The sequence below is a fragment of the Alosa alosa genome, chromosome 7, assembly GCF_017589495.1.
Source record: "Alosa alosa isolate M-15738 ecotype Scorff River chromosome 7, AALO_Geno_1.1, whole genome shotgun sequence".
NCBI lineage: Eukaryota > Metazoa > Chordata > Actinopteri > Clupeiformes > Clupeidae > Alosa > Alosa alosa.
Genome location: NC_063195.1, coordinates 2,445,483 through 2,461,671, shown reverse-complemented (window position 1 = coordinate 2,461,671; position 16,189 = coordinate 2,445,483). Strand labels below are relative to the sequence as shown.

General features: G+C 43.3%; 1 protein-coding gene across 1 annotated transcript in view; it reads right to left on the bottom strand.

Moving 5' to 3' along the window:
• The window catches only part of LOC125297671 (stonustoxin subunit beta-like), a 23,167-nt gene extending 7,829 nt beyond the window's left edge, over positions 1 to 15,338 (bottom strand). The window contains 7 exon segments of the mRNA XM_048248110.1: positions 1,808 to 1,838; positions 8,163 to 8,386; positions 8,573 to 8,890; positions 8,893 to 9,474; positions 10,575 to 10,664; positions 11,521 to 11,646; positions 15,314 to 15,338. Of these exon segments, the coding sequence (XP_048104067.1) occupies positions 1,808 to 1,838; positions 8,163 to 8,386; positions 8,573 to 8,890; positions 8,893 to 9,474; positions 10,575 to 10,664; positions 11,521 to 11,646; positions 15,314 to 15,338 (1,396 nt within the window).
• Between the last annotated feature and the right edge of the window lie 851 nt (positions 15,339 to 16,189).

Here is a 16,189-nt window from a genome sequence, read left to right as displayed (position 1 = left end):
GACAGAGAAAGGCAAGCATATGCTCAGGGCACAGAACACAGTTGCATGTCCAGTGTAGCCATGGGTCTGGTGAATATAGCGAATTCAGATGGCTACAAGCTCATGCTTTGCCTGGTCTGGACTAGAAGCCTATGTTTCAAAGATTTAGAAACGGGGCACGTAGCGCTCTAGAATCTTTGGTAGCCTAGCAACCCAGCCCCCTGGTAAAACAAATGTGTTTGTCAGAGAGAAGCTGAGGCCTTGTAGTTTCTTATAGGGAACAATCAGAATAGCTGTGGGAAGTACTGGCACAGAGGTACAGGCTACAGGCTAGTTTTATATTTCTGCCGGATAACAAGTACCTCTGAACTGACCACATTTCAGCCCTCTAGGTCACTAGAGATGACTTAGAAACACAACTGAGCCCTAGCACCAGGTCTTGTGAAGCTGTATGCAAAAGCAGATCAATATAGAATAAAAAATGAGTGCTTTGGACCATTTGGTAAAATGCCCTATGGAAACTCCCCATAGGACTTTAGGTTACCTAAAATGCGTACTGACAATAAAAGGCTTACTGTGTGGCAATCTCTTGGTGTAGAAGCATAATCCTGGTCACAAATGAAAGGTAACACTCTGAGGGTTCTTGTAGACTATTTGGATTGTATGTCAGGGGTTCTGGTATAGATATATATATATAAGGGGTTCTGGTATAGATATATATATATATAATGGTTCTGGTATAGATATATATATATAAGGGGTTCTGGTATAGATATATATATATAAGGTATAAGTCTCTTTTTTGCATTTTCTTTGTTGCTTCAATGGGTGTGTATAAGATGGACCATACCTCTGCACAACTAATATTGGATAAAACAACATGAATATTCCATTTCTAGGGATTCCTGTTTCCTGTGAATATGGCAAGACCCAATATGTAGCATCTACTTATTGCACTGCAGCTAGAAAGTATAGGAAGCACCAAAAGTGGAGGGGGGGCATTTTTTATCAAATTTAAGTGAGACGTAGTGAGATTAATCTGATAATGTAAAGCACCATACAAATTGTACATTAAAAAGGTTGTCATATATGTATTCCCAAAAGTCCAAGCTTTCAAATGGTGTATAACAGGGGTCTCCAACCTTTTTGGGACTGAGGGCTACCTGAAGACCCGAAATCATATGGAGGGCTACTCATTTAAAACAAACATACCCTCACCCCTTTTTTGCGAGGGTAGTCCTCCTAAATAATAGGCCTATGTGATTTTTACTTTTAAATTATCAATATTGTGCAGGCCAATACGTCTTTATATATTAAGCAACTGTATTTTCAAATGTAATATCAATAACCTATGCAACACTACCAACATTTTTTTCAGTTTGTTCATTTCAAAGTTTGCATGGGGAATCTAATCTATTTTTTCTATCTTTTTGTGCAATTAATAATTTGGGTTACAATTTGTACCCAATTTATACCCATCCACCATTATGAATTCAGGGGTTGTTTAAGTTCTGATTTCAGTGGACAATTCGGTTTTAACATTTCAATAGTAATCGCCCACACCACCCTAACATATGAAAACTCCTTTTAAAGTTATTGCACACCTGAAATTATCCATGATCTGACAAAAAGGGTAATGCACAGTCCTGCTCAGTCATGCAGGCTATAACATTTTCAGCTATTATTATACGGCAGTTGCCTACGGAGGAGAAAAGGCCTGTGAGCTAAAGCAATTGTTTTTCAGTCCTTGAACAATCATGCAAGAACCGTATTTGACGAACATGGAATGGCCACAGAACTTTTGCAAAGATATGCTTCCATTGGCTACACCAGACAAGCAAGTTTTTCCCCTTTACTGTCTATGCGTCGAAAGCAGCGTGTATGCGCTCGCTTCCGTTGTTGTTTAAAGATTGAATGGGAACGGATTTGGAGCCAAAGGCTAAAATTTAACGCAGCTACAATTTGTAAGGTATCACCAATATCAATTTAATGTTACAGATGTATGGCTACATACATTCTTAAAATGGTTCTGGTCTAGACTTAAATATCTATTGAAAACTTCACAATGGAGCGTGTTTTTAGAGCGTGATCTGCAGGCGACCTGTTGGCTATTTTTAGAAAGTGCGCTGGGGGCGCCTCATAGCCGTCCCGCGGGCACCGTGTTGGAGACCACTGGTGTATAATATTACTATGCTACATAACAATATGGTGCATAAAATTGGTTTAGAATGTTGGGGGGAGGTGTGCCGTGGAAGGCTGTTCCATTTAAGAAAATAAATACAAAGAACTTCTTCATGTCCATGAATAGAGAGAGTTTAGCTTACTGTTTAGTTGGAGTTGCTACACCTCAGCGAGAACAATACACGGCCATTTTGAATTGAGACATAGTAAGATAAATTTGATCATGTAAAGCACTACTCATATGTGACCAGGCATGGCAAAACCAGGCACATGTCTCCCCAGAGACATTTTGAGTTATTCACAGATTCTGAAAGTGTAGTTTCTAAGCTATCCAATTATGTCTCATGGAGATCTGATAATATTTGAATAAGTTGTAGCCATTTTAAAGCATACACATCTCAAAGCTACAAGCTGAGAAATCAGGCTTTTCAATTTGACTACTTTCTCCCTCAATCCATGGGAGGGGAATACAATGGTCCTCATTTACATGACATTAAGATCAACCCTCCCCCCTGTCACGGTCACTGATCTGTCAGCCTGCAGTGCATCATATGATGCTAATGACCCATCGAAACTATCTGTAATGGGTTACAGAACCAGCTAGTAGCAATGGATAAAGTAGTCTAAAACAAACATGAGATCACGTTTGCAAACCATGTTATTTTGAATGAACACCCAGTGCAAGGCACCAGGTTGGCAATGGATTTAGCAGGTTTAGCAATGGGGCAATTCCAGCGTTATGGATGTGACATTTGGACTCATATTGGTAAATAAACTGCCTTAGAACAGGGACAATATTAGTATCAGTGAATTAATTTGCATAACGTTTAGTGCCATCTCTGTAGCTGAATACTGACAAACCCTCAAAATTAATATAATCCTAACAATACATGAGATATTATCAGCGTTATGGATGTGACATCAAAAGAACACACTTTTATGGGAGATTACAGCACATATTTTCTACAAACTCTTTGAATTTTTACGGAAATGGCTGAAATCATTATATGTGTAGCATAAAGGAGACTTGAATGAATACAAAAAGTGTGTTTTTGAAACTATTTGTCGTTTTTGTAATACATTATTTAGGGAAAACTGGCGTTATGGATGTGATGTTTTCATGTTATGGATGTGACGTGTCTGAACAGTCCTTCACAAACTACATGGAGCACTTGTTTGAGTTGTGAATTTTGACATGAAACAATTGAAATACTGTAGTAATTATGAAAAACTAGAATGGAATTGTTGCACCCTTATAGCCCACTAAGATCCACAGGAAGAATCAGGACAACAGGTCATTTAAATATACAGTATAATTTAATTAATTGCATATACAAACAGTTTATAATACACAAATCCATGCCTTCCACTCCATATAAAGAGTTGTAATGAGTGGGCAAACTCCTGCTCCTCCTTAAAGAAAGTGGTTGGCTGAATATGGTGCACACTCTGGGTGCCTATGACAGAGTAAAGAGGTTAAATTACTTTAACTTTAGTTTAATTACTTTACTACAGGAATAGAAAAGTATGTGGGAAAGCGCAAAAAATTTGGTTTGGTTTTGCTTTGGTTTTGTAAAATAATTAAATTACATTTAATAACACTGCAAAATTGCTTTCTCATCATAGACGTTTATAATTATACAACATGCTCTCAAAATACTCACCTAAAAGTGGTGCCACATTTCCCCACAGACTCTCCAGCTGATGTTGTTGAGTGAACAAATGGATGTCTGTTTCCACCACTAGTTTTACATTAATATTAGAGCAATAATGTGCAGCTGTTGTGGCAAAGGACTGTGCATTGTTCACAATGACCTTTCGGCTTAAAACAGCGGAACTGACACACCTTTTAACTGTCCCACCCACTCCATCAACAGCTCCCTTGCCATGGCTTGTGGCAAAGTAGTGCCATTCCACCTGGATTAAACAAAAATGAGAATTATTGAATAAATAAAGAGCACCATGTGTAGCCTTCTAATACAGAACAGCCCACAATGATACAAAAATATTTCAATAGTCTTACCTTAAGGTTTGGAAAGATAGTTCTAAAAGTCGTGGACATGAAGGTCCAGATGAATTTGTTTTTAAACTGTGATGCTGCCCCATCACTAAAAATGTGCAGACAACTCACATTTGTTTTTTTTTTCAATCAGGTCCTCCACCACCTTTGACAGGAATGTACACACAGCCTTCTTTCCATGTTCTAAAGAATCACTGACAATGGCATAGGATTGTGCATCACCTTTGCACCATCCAACAGCTGTGAAAAGTGTGACTTGTCTACTGGTCCAATGGGCTGCCTGAATTTCATCTTGATATGCAGTGGTGTAGTTTTCTGCAAAATCAATCTGTAACACTGCAACAGCTTCACTCATGTATTTTCTCTTCTCTTGGAACATTGCACTTTGTTTTCTTTTTATATAGCAGTGCTTAAGAAATGTAGTGGCTGAAGCTAACAGTGATGCAAGCACATCCCCCAATCCTCCACTCTTCATCAGTTTAACCTGAACCCCCCCTTCAGATTCCCATGACTGCCATGTTGTTTGGGTGTTCTTGTCTTCATCTGGGATGTTGGTAATCAGGTTCTTAAGGAGAATTCCATCACAGCATGTCTCACATCTGTTCAACATGCACTCTGCAGAGTCAGGATTGCAGACCAGAGCTCTGATAAAGGTTGAGATGCTTTGGAAAGCATGTCGAGGAATGAGTTTGTGTAAACTCTCAAGCAGCATTTGTATGTTTTCGTGATATTTATAGAGGCAAACATTACGAGGTGTTTCTGCTTTTGTGAAGACCTCCCCTGGCCGCAGCTCTGCAAATTTGGATTTTCCTACCTTACCCTCCGGCTGCTCTTCCTGAAAGACTCTGTATGCCTCTAAAATAGACATAGTTAAGTGTCTCTTTTGATATGTCTTCTTAACTCCACCCTCTTTTATAACGACAGCATCTTTCTTACCAGGTGCCTGTCGAGAGATGTCATCACGCACATAAAACTCCCTGACCTTTTGTTTTATGAGATCTGTGGTGATTAATACTTTTCTTTTCTTTTCAATGTGGCTACTGAGTCCAATTGCCTCAGAAATCTTTTGTATCACTGCCTTTTTTTTGTTTGGACTTTGAGGAAGAGCAATAAGGACTCGTTTGACTGCTCGCCCAAGTGACTGCTTTGTCTTATATGCACACTTGGGAGACCCGGGTACAGATAAACTTTGATTTTTAAGTCGGAGTCGTCTTTTTCTCTGTCTCTCTTTTGCCAAAGCCCGCAGTCTTTTTTTCTCCTTAGAAATCTAGAGAATCCAGAAAGAGAAATCTAGAGAAGCTTCAGAAAGAAAAACTCTACCTGTGCACTTATCAAAGGTGATCTCATCAATTAGCTGATCTACTGGCTGAAGAGCTGTCCTAATTAGAATGACCTGGTTTAAGTGAATGTTAAACACACACACACACTCACTCCTTTCACGCACATATAGACTTACTCACACACACACACACATACACACTGTCCCCAACCTACACTCACACTCACTCTCTCTTTCAGACACACACAGACTCACTCTTTCACACTAGATCTTGGTCTGGACCAGCAGGACCCTGAAGAGAAACCACAGGACAAGACGACAAACCCCACACACGTTCACCTGCATGTCCATTACCCAAAATCACCTGCACCCCCGCAACAGGCAAAGCTGGCCGTACCCCAAGCACAACTTCTCCCGGCACCAAATCAGATCAGATTGTTGAGAAAAAGGCAAAACGGATTGCAATATAAAGGCTCTCTCTCTCTCTCTCTCTCTCTCTCTCTATGGGACAACATAAACACACACACACACAGAGATTCAGTGTGGAGGATGTAAAAGCCCATCACAATCCCTCCAAACCAGAAGCCCTTGCTGAGTGCTGAGGTGTGCTCTCTCCTTAGGATGTGGGACGCTGCTTTCAGGTCGGGGGATGCAGATGCACTCAGGGCAGCACCACAAAGCCTGACAGCGGGCATTTGAGGCAAAGTCGGACTGTGCTTCAAGGATACAGGGACTCTTCACCTCAAATGACCCTCAGAGCATGTGGAAAGGCACAAAGTGCATTACAGAATACAGCAAGAAGAATGCACAATGCTCCAATGACCCTTCCTTACCTGATGCTCTCAATTATATGCTTCGAGGCCTCCAACAACACCACGACTACCAGGTTTACACCCTCGCCATATGAACCCCCTCTCAGTGTGACAGAAAGGGAGGTGACGCTCACACTGCAAACAAATAAACCCCCGCAAAGCAGCAGGTCCTGATGGGATCCCAGGATGTGTCCTCAAGGATTGTACATGGCAACACTCAGGGATCATAAGTGACATTTTCAACACCTCACTATCTCAGGCCATTGTACCAACATGCCTCAAGATGTCTACCATCGTCCCTGTGCCAAAGGCCAGGACAGTGACCGTCCGATTGCACTCACCCCAATAATAATGAAATCTTCTGAGAGGTTGGTAATGACGTATATCAAGAAGGCCATCAACATACAGTAACATCTGACTCTCAGCAGTATGAGGGCCATCAACATACAGTAACATCTGACTCTCAGCAGTATGAGGGCCATCAACATACAGTAACATCTGACTCTCAGTAGTATGCTTACAGGCAGAACCGCTCCACGGCTGATGCTGATCTCCGCACACCGGCTCTCCCCAGGGCTGTGTCCCCAGGGCTGTGTCCTCAGCCCACTACTCTACACACTGCTCACCCACGACTGCAGAGCTCACTACTGCATGATAACAACCTGATAGTAAAGTTCGCAGACGACACAGCAACAGAGATGAGTCGGCATAGAGGCAGGAGGTGAATGGACTGGTGCTGTGGTCTAAGGACAACAACCTTATCCTGAACATCAACAAAACCAAGGAGATGATGGTGGACTTCCGAAAGAAAGGCATCACACCCCCTCCTCTCTTCAATGCTGGCACAGCTGTGGAGACGGTTCATACCTTTAAATACCTGGGGGTGCACCTCTCCTGGCTTACCACCCTTGCCAGATATTTACACCAGCAGATGGAAAGACAGAGCTGCCAGCAGCATCAGAGACTCCACCCACCCTGAACTGTTTACCGTTTACCCCTCTTCCCTCAGCATCAGAGACTCCACCCACCCTGCACATGAACTGTTTACTGTTTACCCCTCTTCCCTCAGCATCAGACTCCACCCACTCTGTTTACCCCTCCTCCCTCAGCATCAGAGACTCCACCCACTCTGTTTACCCCTCCTCCCTCAGCATCAGAGACTCCACCCACTCTGTTTACCCCTCTTCCCTCAGCATCAGAGACTCCACCCACTCTGTTTACCCCTCTTCCCTTAGGCAGGCGGCTGCAGCATCCAGGTGAGGACCTTCAGGTTGAGTTGAGATGCTGTAAGACTGTTGAAACTGTTGACACTCCCAGGCCCTGAATGTATTGCACTTCAAACTATTGCACTTTAACTGCTGCACTTCAGAAACATTTACTGCTACTCCAAAGCTGCTGTCTTTTTTAGAAATTTTAATATTGATTTTAATTTATTAGATTGCGTTCTTAGCTAAATTATTCCCAATCTGTTACTGAGAACTGAGTGTACTGTATTTCGCTCAACATGTTACATGATGAATGACAATACAAGTATCCTTGATCCTTGACTCTCTCTCTCTCTATCACACTATCCCCCACCTACACACACAAACACTATCCCCCACCTACACACACAAACACACACTCTCTCTCTATCTTTCACCCACACACAGACTCACTCTCTCACACACACACACACATGCACAGACTCACATACACACACACACAAACACTCTGCCAGGTGTGCCAGGTATCGTATTAGTGACTATATTGCTTATGGTTAGAGATGGTGACCAATAGATAGGATATATAATGCATTGAGGAACATAACAGAAACTTACATGGTTGGAATGTGTTGATACCAGCGGATTGAAGCTACTGGGTGCTTTGGGTCTGAAATGAAACTGATCACCTTCTTGAAGGAAATGTGGGCGTTGTTGTATGCAATGAGTGCAGAATCAAGGATCCCCCAGACATCTGCTCTCTTGTACCAGGGAACTTCCTCTATGGGATCCTGCACAGCTGTGCTGCAGGTGGAACCACTCTTAAAGTTCTCAGCTGCCTGTGAGATTGTTTTCAGGTACGGTTCCTCATAACTCAGCGAGGTGAAGCTGAAAACAAAGGCATATTTGACATCTGTGTCAATGAGGAAAGACTCAAGCTCAATGCTGGAGATTTAATGGTGTAGTCCTGTATTTGCTTACTGTGTGTTGTCACAACGTTGATCTCTTTTCCATCCAGCCACAGCTTCATTTCTTTCCCACTAAAGCCAGATGCATCCTGGGACATAAGGTGTCTCAGGGCATTTTTTTTCCATGGTGCCTCCTCTGATGGTTGGGATCAGGTCTCCCATTTTCCGCAGGAACTCAACAATGAAAACCCTCAGGCAGCTTTGGAACTGCTCCAGTTTGTGGACGATCTCTTCAGCCTTGATCTGTCTGCTCCTCTCCAGCAGGTCGTTGGTTCTTATCTCAGCCTGGTGGAGATCCTCCATTGCCTTCTCTACTGCTGACACCAGTTCATCTGAGATAATTTTCTTCAGTTTGGACTCAGTATTGATAAGCTTGCTCAGTGGATACAACCAGACCTTCACAGGCACGGCCTTCTCTCCTTTCTCCCCCAGCAGGCTGGGCAGCTTTTGTACACCTCCACAGCCTCCTCATAGGAAGATGGAAGATCTTCCAGATGAAAGTCACCATAGATTTCACAGCTCATGGTCTTCACCTTCTCCATGTCTTCATCATCCATCTTTAGGCTTCCATCCCCACTGATGTCAATTAGTGGTATTTTTTTGATCATCACATCCAGGTTTCCCTGGATTTCCTGCTTGCTTGAGGCATCACTGGCGGTGTCTTGAAATTCCATAAGTGCATGAGCCCCATAGAGCACTCCAACCACCACATGTGTGGCATCTGTCTTGTCCAAAACCTCCAACTTTGGAGTCTCTAGTTCAGATATCACAAGCTCTTTAAACTCGGTAGTCACATGGTATTTTAGTGTGACGCTGCACTGGCGAGCAGAGGACGTCTCCTTGTTCAGATACTTGCCAGATGCTCCGCACTCCACCAGCCCACCATAGAAGCTGGCCTTCACTGAGGCACTCACTACCAGCAGACTGGTCTTCTCACGGAGGGACTCCGACGCTGACACCTGGAATCTTGTCTCAGGCTGTGGATTGATGATTGTTTTGCTTTTGATGTCCTCATTATTCCAGAGCTTGTCTCCTGAAATGAGAGAGAGGACACCAGCTGCATGACCAACACTGGCACTAGTACAGTAACTGGCACTGATACAGTAACTGGCATGGCCATGGCACTGATACAGTAACTGGCATTCAAATGGTAATACATAATAATTGACACAAGGTGTTAAATCTAACAAAGCCAAAAATGAGGGGCAATGGAGCATTTTCCATCCCAGGAAGGATCATTCAATGTCTTTAGCTGTCAGCATTGAGCATTGAAAATAAGGGAGATTTCCCGGGTTTCTCACCCAAAATACGGGAAAATGTCAACATTCGTTCACAACGTTGGAAGGGTTGCAGTATTAGTCCGTTTCGCAATTGCAAGCTTGTGCATTGGTCAGCTAATAATGTAGCCAACAAAGTACTTTATTTATGCCTAACAACAGCAGCCTATATTAATTTGGTCAACTTTATACAGCCCTAAAAAGGCTTAAGTTCTGTAATCGATGCCCCTGAGCCCTATTCTCTCTCCTGCACACACAAGATGTGTGCGTTCCAAGTAGCCTAGAGAGAAATCTTCCTCATAAAGTTGAACAAATGCATTTGGTTATGTTAGAGAAAAATATAAATAGCCTGTCATGCAGTTTATGGGCTACAGTGCAGAGTTGGGAAGTTATGGTAGGCCAACTTGGAGTGAATATACAAACAGGGGAATTCTTTCTCTACTCGTAGCTGAGTAGCCTGATGGTAGGCCGATGCACACAGTGCGTACAGCCGTACATTATGCAGGCGCCACTGAATCGTGCTCTCACGACAACCACGCCGTTTGAAAACATCTGTTTCGCTGGAAGGGCAATGGGGTAGCAACAGGACAACAGTACAGAGACTGACAGGACATGGTAGAGCTAGTGTTATGAGATTGTTAAAATACGGGATATTTTCGGGAAAATATTAAAACGGGAAGACAGCGGGAAAAAAGTTAAAATACGTGAGAAACCGGGAAAAACGGGAGGGTTGACAGCTATGCTTGAGGTACCTGAGTTGATCAGATGGCCACTACCTAATTTAAAACCCTTCAGACAATTTCAAAAGAATGTGGATTTAAAAACTGGCGTATAATGCCTGTGGTGTGTACTGTACCTAGTATGAGTTGGTCCTTGAGGGCGTTGTAGAGTGAGCCCAGATGCAGGGGTCTGCTGAGGGCACTAATCTCCAAATCATTATCTGGACCTGAAACAACAGAAAATATAATCATTATCTGGACCTGAAACAGTCCCACATCAGTCTCTAGTTATAGGGGGTGTTACGTGACCATAAATCATAAAGAATGGTTCAACATAACATAAGGAAAGCCATAGAGTCGACGTAGTGCAAAGTTGACAAATTTAATAAAGTAAAGCCCCAGACAGACGGAATAACGTGGCGGTGAAAATAGTACAAAATGTAAAAGAAAACCCCGGACTTACTGACTGGATGGAGTTAACGACTAAGATGGAGTTAACGCCTCTGCTCACGCTCGTTTAGGATGGAGTTAGATGGGAGTTAACGCTCTGCTGCTCGCTTACTAACTTAGATGGAGTTAACGCTGCTGCTTTCTGCTAGATGGAGTTAACGCTCTGCTCGCTCTGCCCACGTTTAGATGGAGTTAACGCTCTGCTCACGCTCACGCTAGATGGAGTTAACGCTCTGCTCACGTTTAGATGGAGTTAACGCTCTGCTCACGCTTAGATGGAGTTAACGCTCTGCTCACGCTTAGATGGAGTTAACGCTCTGCTCACGCGATGGAGTTAACGTTTGCTAGATGGAGTTAACGCTCTGCTCCAACTTAGATGGAGTTAACGCTGCTTGCTGAAAAAAACAAAATACAGAAAAGTTGGTGAGTCTTCCGGTGTCTTCCTTCCCTACTCTAACTAGACCTGTAATACAAAAAGTGTCACCCCGCCACCAAGCCACCGCCAACACAAGTACCATAAACTACAAGCCACCGCCAACGCAAGTACCATAAACTACAATATAAATTAAACACATTAAGCCATGTGATTAACTATAATGGATAAATGTTAACAACAAATAACAAAGTGCCGACGGTCTCGGCTAATGCTTCCAGCCAAGAGGAAGTGCGGCGAGGGGATGGGAGAGGCCGACAGGATGGATTGGACGCGGCTTAAATAGCAGGAGGTCCAGCCCCCTGAATCAGCGCACGCACAGCTACCTGCAGAGACAGAACACAACAGCACAAACACCGTTCTACTCCCCCTACAGGTGGAACAACGTAACAGCTACCTGCAGAGACAGAACACAACAGCACAAACACCGTTCTACTCCCCCTACAGGTGGAACAACGTAACAGCTACCTGCAGAGACAGAACACAACAGCACAAACACCGTTCTACTCCCCCTACAGGTGGAACAACGTAACAGGGGTCAAAGAGAGTGTGTGTTGATGTGGATGTCTGAGTGTGTCTTAGAGAGAGGGAGAGTTGTGTGTGTGTTTGTGGGTGTGCATAGGTAACAGCAAGAAAGAGTGTGTGTGTGTGTGTGTGTGAGTGTGTATGTGTGTGTGTGTGTGTGTGTGTGTTTAAGTGGGTGAGCCCATACAGACACACACACGTGTGAGTCTGTAAATGTAAGTAAACATGAATGTAAATCAGGTTTATTGGCCAAGTTTACTTGCATAGACAAGGAATTTGTGCTCTGCAACACACCCATATGGAAATATTGTAAACAAAGTAGCTTAATTGGCTAGTTTATCATAGTCTACTGCAGGGGTAGGCAACCACAAGCGGCCCTTTAGTTCCTCTCTAGTGGCTCCCTAGCCTAGAAATCTAGACGCGCCCCTAGCAGCAGCAAATTACATTTGCTGCCAGGGCTAGTCTAGCAACTCTCAGTTGGCTTGTGAGCTCCTGAAATCAAAACTTAATCAGGCCAATGAAATCGTGTATAGAGTCGTTAGGTCTCTCAATGATACATCAATGATTGATGGCAGAGTTGCAACGGTTTGGCTTGAATTCCCTGCTACTTGAAAACAAATAAGATGGATGTTGCTGTTGGCGAACAGTGTGACACGAGTTAAGCTTTTATTAAGTTGGCAAACGCTTGAACTAGCCAACTAGCTCCGGCTGGTGGGAAATGCATGGGACTCATAGCGCTGCCGCTGTCCTATTGCGTGCAGAGGGAATTTGAAAGACAACTGATTATCCCGCCCCTCGGACTGAGCACTGCGAACGGCGAGTCCCCAGACCCTACATTTTAATGTGGGTCTGGCTCGTCAGGCTAGTGGCTCCCTGGCTTTCTCTAAAAATGGAAGTTATCAAATATTTCTAACAATTTCATATAGGCCTACCGGTAGTCGTTCAGCTTCAAGCTGTCCCAACACATTAACAGCTTGTGAAAGTATTATACTATACAATACAGCATATACAGAGTATGCCGAATATGCCATATGCCTGAGGCTAATAAAGAGGTTTAAACTGATTTCTTTAAAATGGTTCCGATATATTTGCGGCCCCAGACAGAATTACTTTTATTTCTGGTCAACAAAATGGCCCTTTTAAGATAAAAGGTTGCCAACCCCTGGTCTACTAGTTGAACTGTTCAGTTTCCCCACATTTCTGTATAAGTTTACTTTAGTAGGCTACAACATTATCAAAACATTATTGCAAAAGGTCAAAAGGTTTGAGAAAAGTTGCTGCACATGTAAATTACTTAAAGTTTATAGTGCAGATCCGTGTGTGCATACTGACCAATGTAATTCTATTTTAAAATCCATTGTTTTGGACAGAAAAAAGTAAAATCCTAACAGTTAATAGCAATGTGCTATATGTTTTCTGTATGCCTGAAAACATTAATGAGTGGCATCATATGGGTGTGGATGTCCCCGCCATGTCCCCCAACACCGGTGAACGGCCTGATGCGAACGTCATTTCGGTGCTCTGAATCATAATTGTTATAGGCCTATTCAGCACGAGATGATGTTTCACCACTCAGTTGCTGCTCAGGGGCGCGGGCTGTCTTTGGAGGATATCTTTTTTCATATCCAGCTATCATTCCGTTCACCAAATATCTCATGACAAAATGTTGTCACAAAAGTATTGTAGTGAATGGTTTTTACTGGCCACGACGGCTACGCCCCCACCATGTGGATTAATTGCAGTAGGCTGCAGGTGAGGTGGGACACCTGTGGCTTGTTGGGAGCGTGTGATTGTTGCTGTCAAAAGGGAGATAAAGAGAGGCTGAATTTGGACACGAGAGGACTCTCGACGTGTTGATTAGTGCGGCTGGACATTCCGGGCATTCCGCAGCACGCCAGACGTTGTGGATTACTTGCGAACACTGTGGATACTTGCGAACTCTGTGGATTAGGCTACTTGCGGACTCTGGATTATCTCTGGACATTTACGGTCAGTCTCATAACGCTCCAGGCTGGAGCTGCTGTACGGACTAAACCAGTACTTTCTCAAAGCCGGTCATAGGACCCTGTGATCTAGCTAAGTATTGATCGCCTTGTTATTGCAGTCTAGCTGTGTGTGTGTGTGTGTGTGTGTGTGTGTGTGTGCGCGCTTTGAGTTTAGCCCCCGGCCGGGGTTAATGGCCAGTCCCTTCCCCTAGTTTAACTCGGCCATAGAGAGGGCTAGTTTAAGCGGGTTGTATGAATGCGGGGTGGCTGTGTGTGGGAGGTAGTGGTGTATTAATTAATTAATTATTGTTAATAAACTGGGAAAAGTAAATCCCGAGTTGTGTGTGTTTAACTCCTCCTCCGACTACCAATAACATAGTTACAGTGTTGATTCTCGTAGGCCTCCTGCATATTTGAAGTGCGTATACTGAGATATTGTCGCTATTAAGTGAGCATCGCCTGGTGTAGTCCGGCGTATCACGTAGCCTAGGCCAGTGTTTCTCAAACTTTTTCAGACCAAGGACCACTTAACCAATAAATAGAAACTTCAATGACCACCTAGCTAAAAAATAAAAAACAGTAGACCTACTTCAACAGTATATTACACAATAGACATACTCACTGAACAACCTTGCTTATTATCTTGGCACCTTTGCTTTATTGTGTCAGAGGACTCCATATGATTTAAACTGGCGAGCTTACACAGTGTTGCAGAACTGTTTGATTTACATACTTGGTTCAATATTGCAAACAACTCATCTATATTATATATTTTACCACGCCTGCCCGCGGACCACTTGGTATAGCTTTATGGATCACCAGTGGTCCCCGGACCACACCCTTTGAGAAACACTGGCCTAGGGCTACATCAAGGATTGTTAAGGCGGAGCAAGATACTTCGTCGTAGTTCATATCTATGGGGCGCGAAATGGGATCAAATCCTGTCTGCATAAAGAGGCGTGTCGATGACGTATTGATGAGCATAATGTTGCAACCGGCCAACAGTAGCGGCATAAATAACCGGCGCAATACCTGATATAAGGTTGATTTTCCCAGACTGAATGCTCAAAATGCTAAAATGTACCTGAAATGTTCAGAAGGGTTTGAGGATCATGAAAACGCGCCCGAAATTCACATTCCTAACTCTATAGAACCAAGACCTTAGCATATGTGGAAATTCCTGAGCTATGCCCATAGAGATCAATGGAGCAGTCGCTGCCTCTGCTCTGCATAAAGGGGATTTTGACCCCTCGTGCGATCTGTTCCTGAAGTGGCTCCTGATGAAACATCTTGCTCCGCCTTTAACAATCTTTGGCTACATCACTGGGAACACGGGCGGCTTCCCCAACACGTCGTCAACGCAGAGAGACAAACACTATTTTCCAGTTGTAATGGCCGTTATAGTAGGCTACTACTGTAAAACGCATTTCGTTGAAGCACCGGTTAAACTGTTCACTAGGCTACCCAATGCGGACAAACTTACCAGTAGTCTGTTTTTGATGCGTCATGATCGACTCACTGCAGAAATGTCCAACTGGGTTTTCAGAAGATGCTGCAGACGACTACTTCAGTTTCGGTTTCGTAAGGGGAGGTGACGTGACGCAACATATCCAAAACATGGTCATGATTTATCAGGGAGAGGAGGATGGTGGATGAAGAGTTAAAAGAAAATGCGACGATGACCTCAATAGTCACACAGCCTACATTCCGTTCTAAAGCTTTTTCCCGAAATTGCACAAACCCCTTTTGATAGTCAGAATAACTGTCTGAAGAACTGACACAGAATATTGTTTTTCTTTCTGCCAGTTAGGCTACAAACATCTCTCAACTGGCCACATGTTTAACACTCTAGGCTACTTATTTTACCAAACATAGCTGAGGCTCTTGTTGGTTATGTGGAGGTAAAAATATAGTCATGGTCTGCCAAGCAACCTCTGTGTGTGTGTGTGTGTCTAGGTCCAGGTCCAGGTGAGAGAAATATGAGTCAGAAATTGAGTCAGGACTACACTTCTCCCAGAAAGACTCGGAGAGAAAATAGATTTATTTCACAAAGAACTTTACAAAGTAGGCTACGCACATTGGTCCAAGTCTTGGATAATCTAGACACCGCAGATCTATGCCTGATAATAACTGGCAGGGGCGGAGCCTACCCCAAAAATGAGATGAGTGAAATACCCACCATGCAAGTGTAACAGATATAAGAAAATGTGTAAGTCTTTTTTTGTTTTCAATTGTGTTTGGTTCAGGTCAATATGTTTTATTTCTCCAAAATCTTTGTTCCTGCCTTGTATAAAATTAGCTTTGGTATTGGGAGTTATATTATTTTGTGTAACAGCAGCCCTGTGGAAGAGAGTGTATT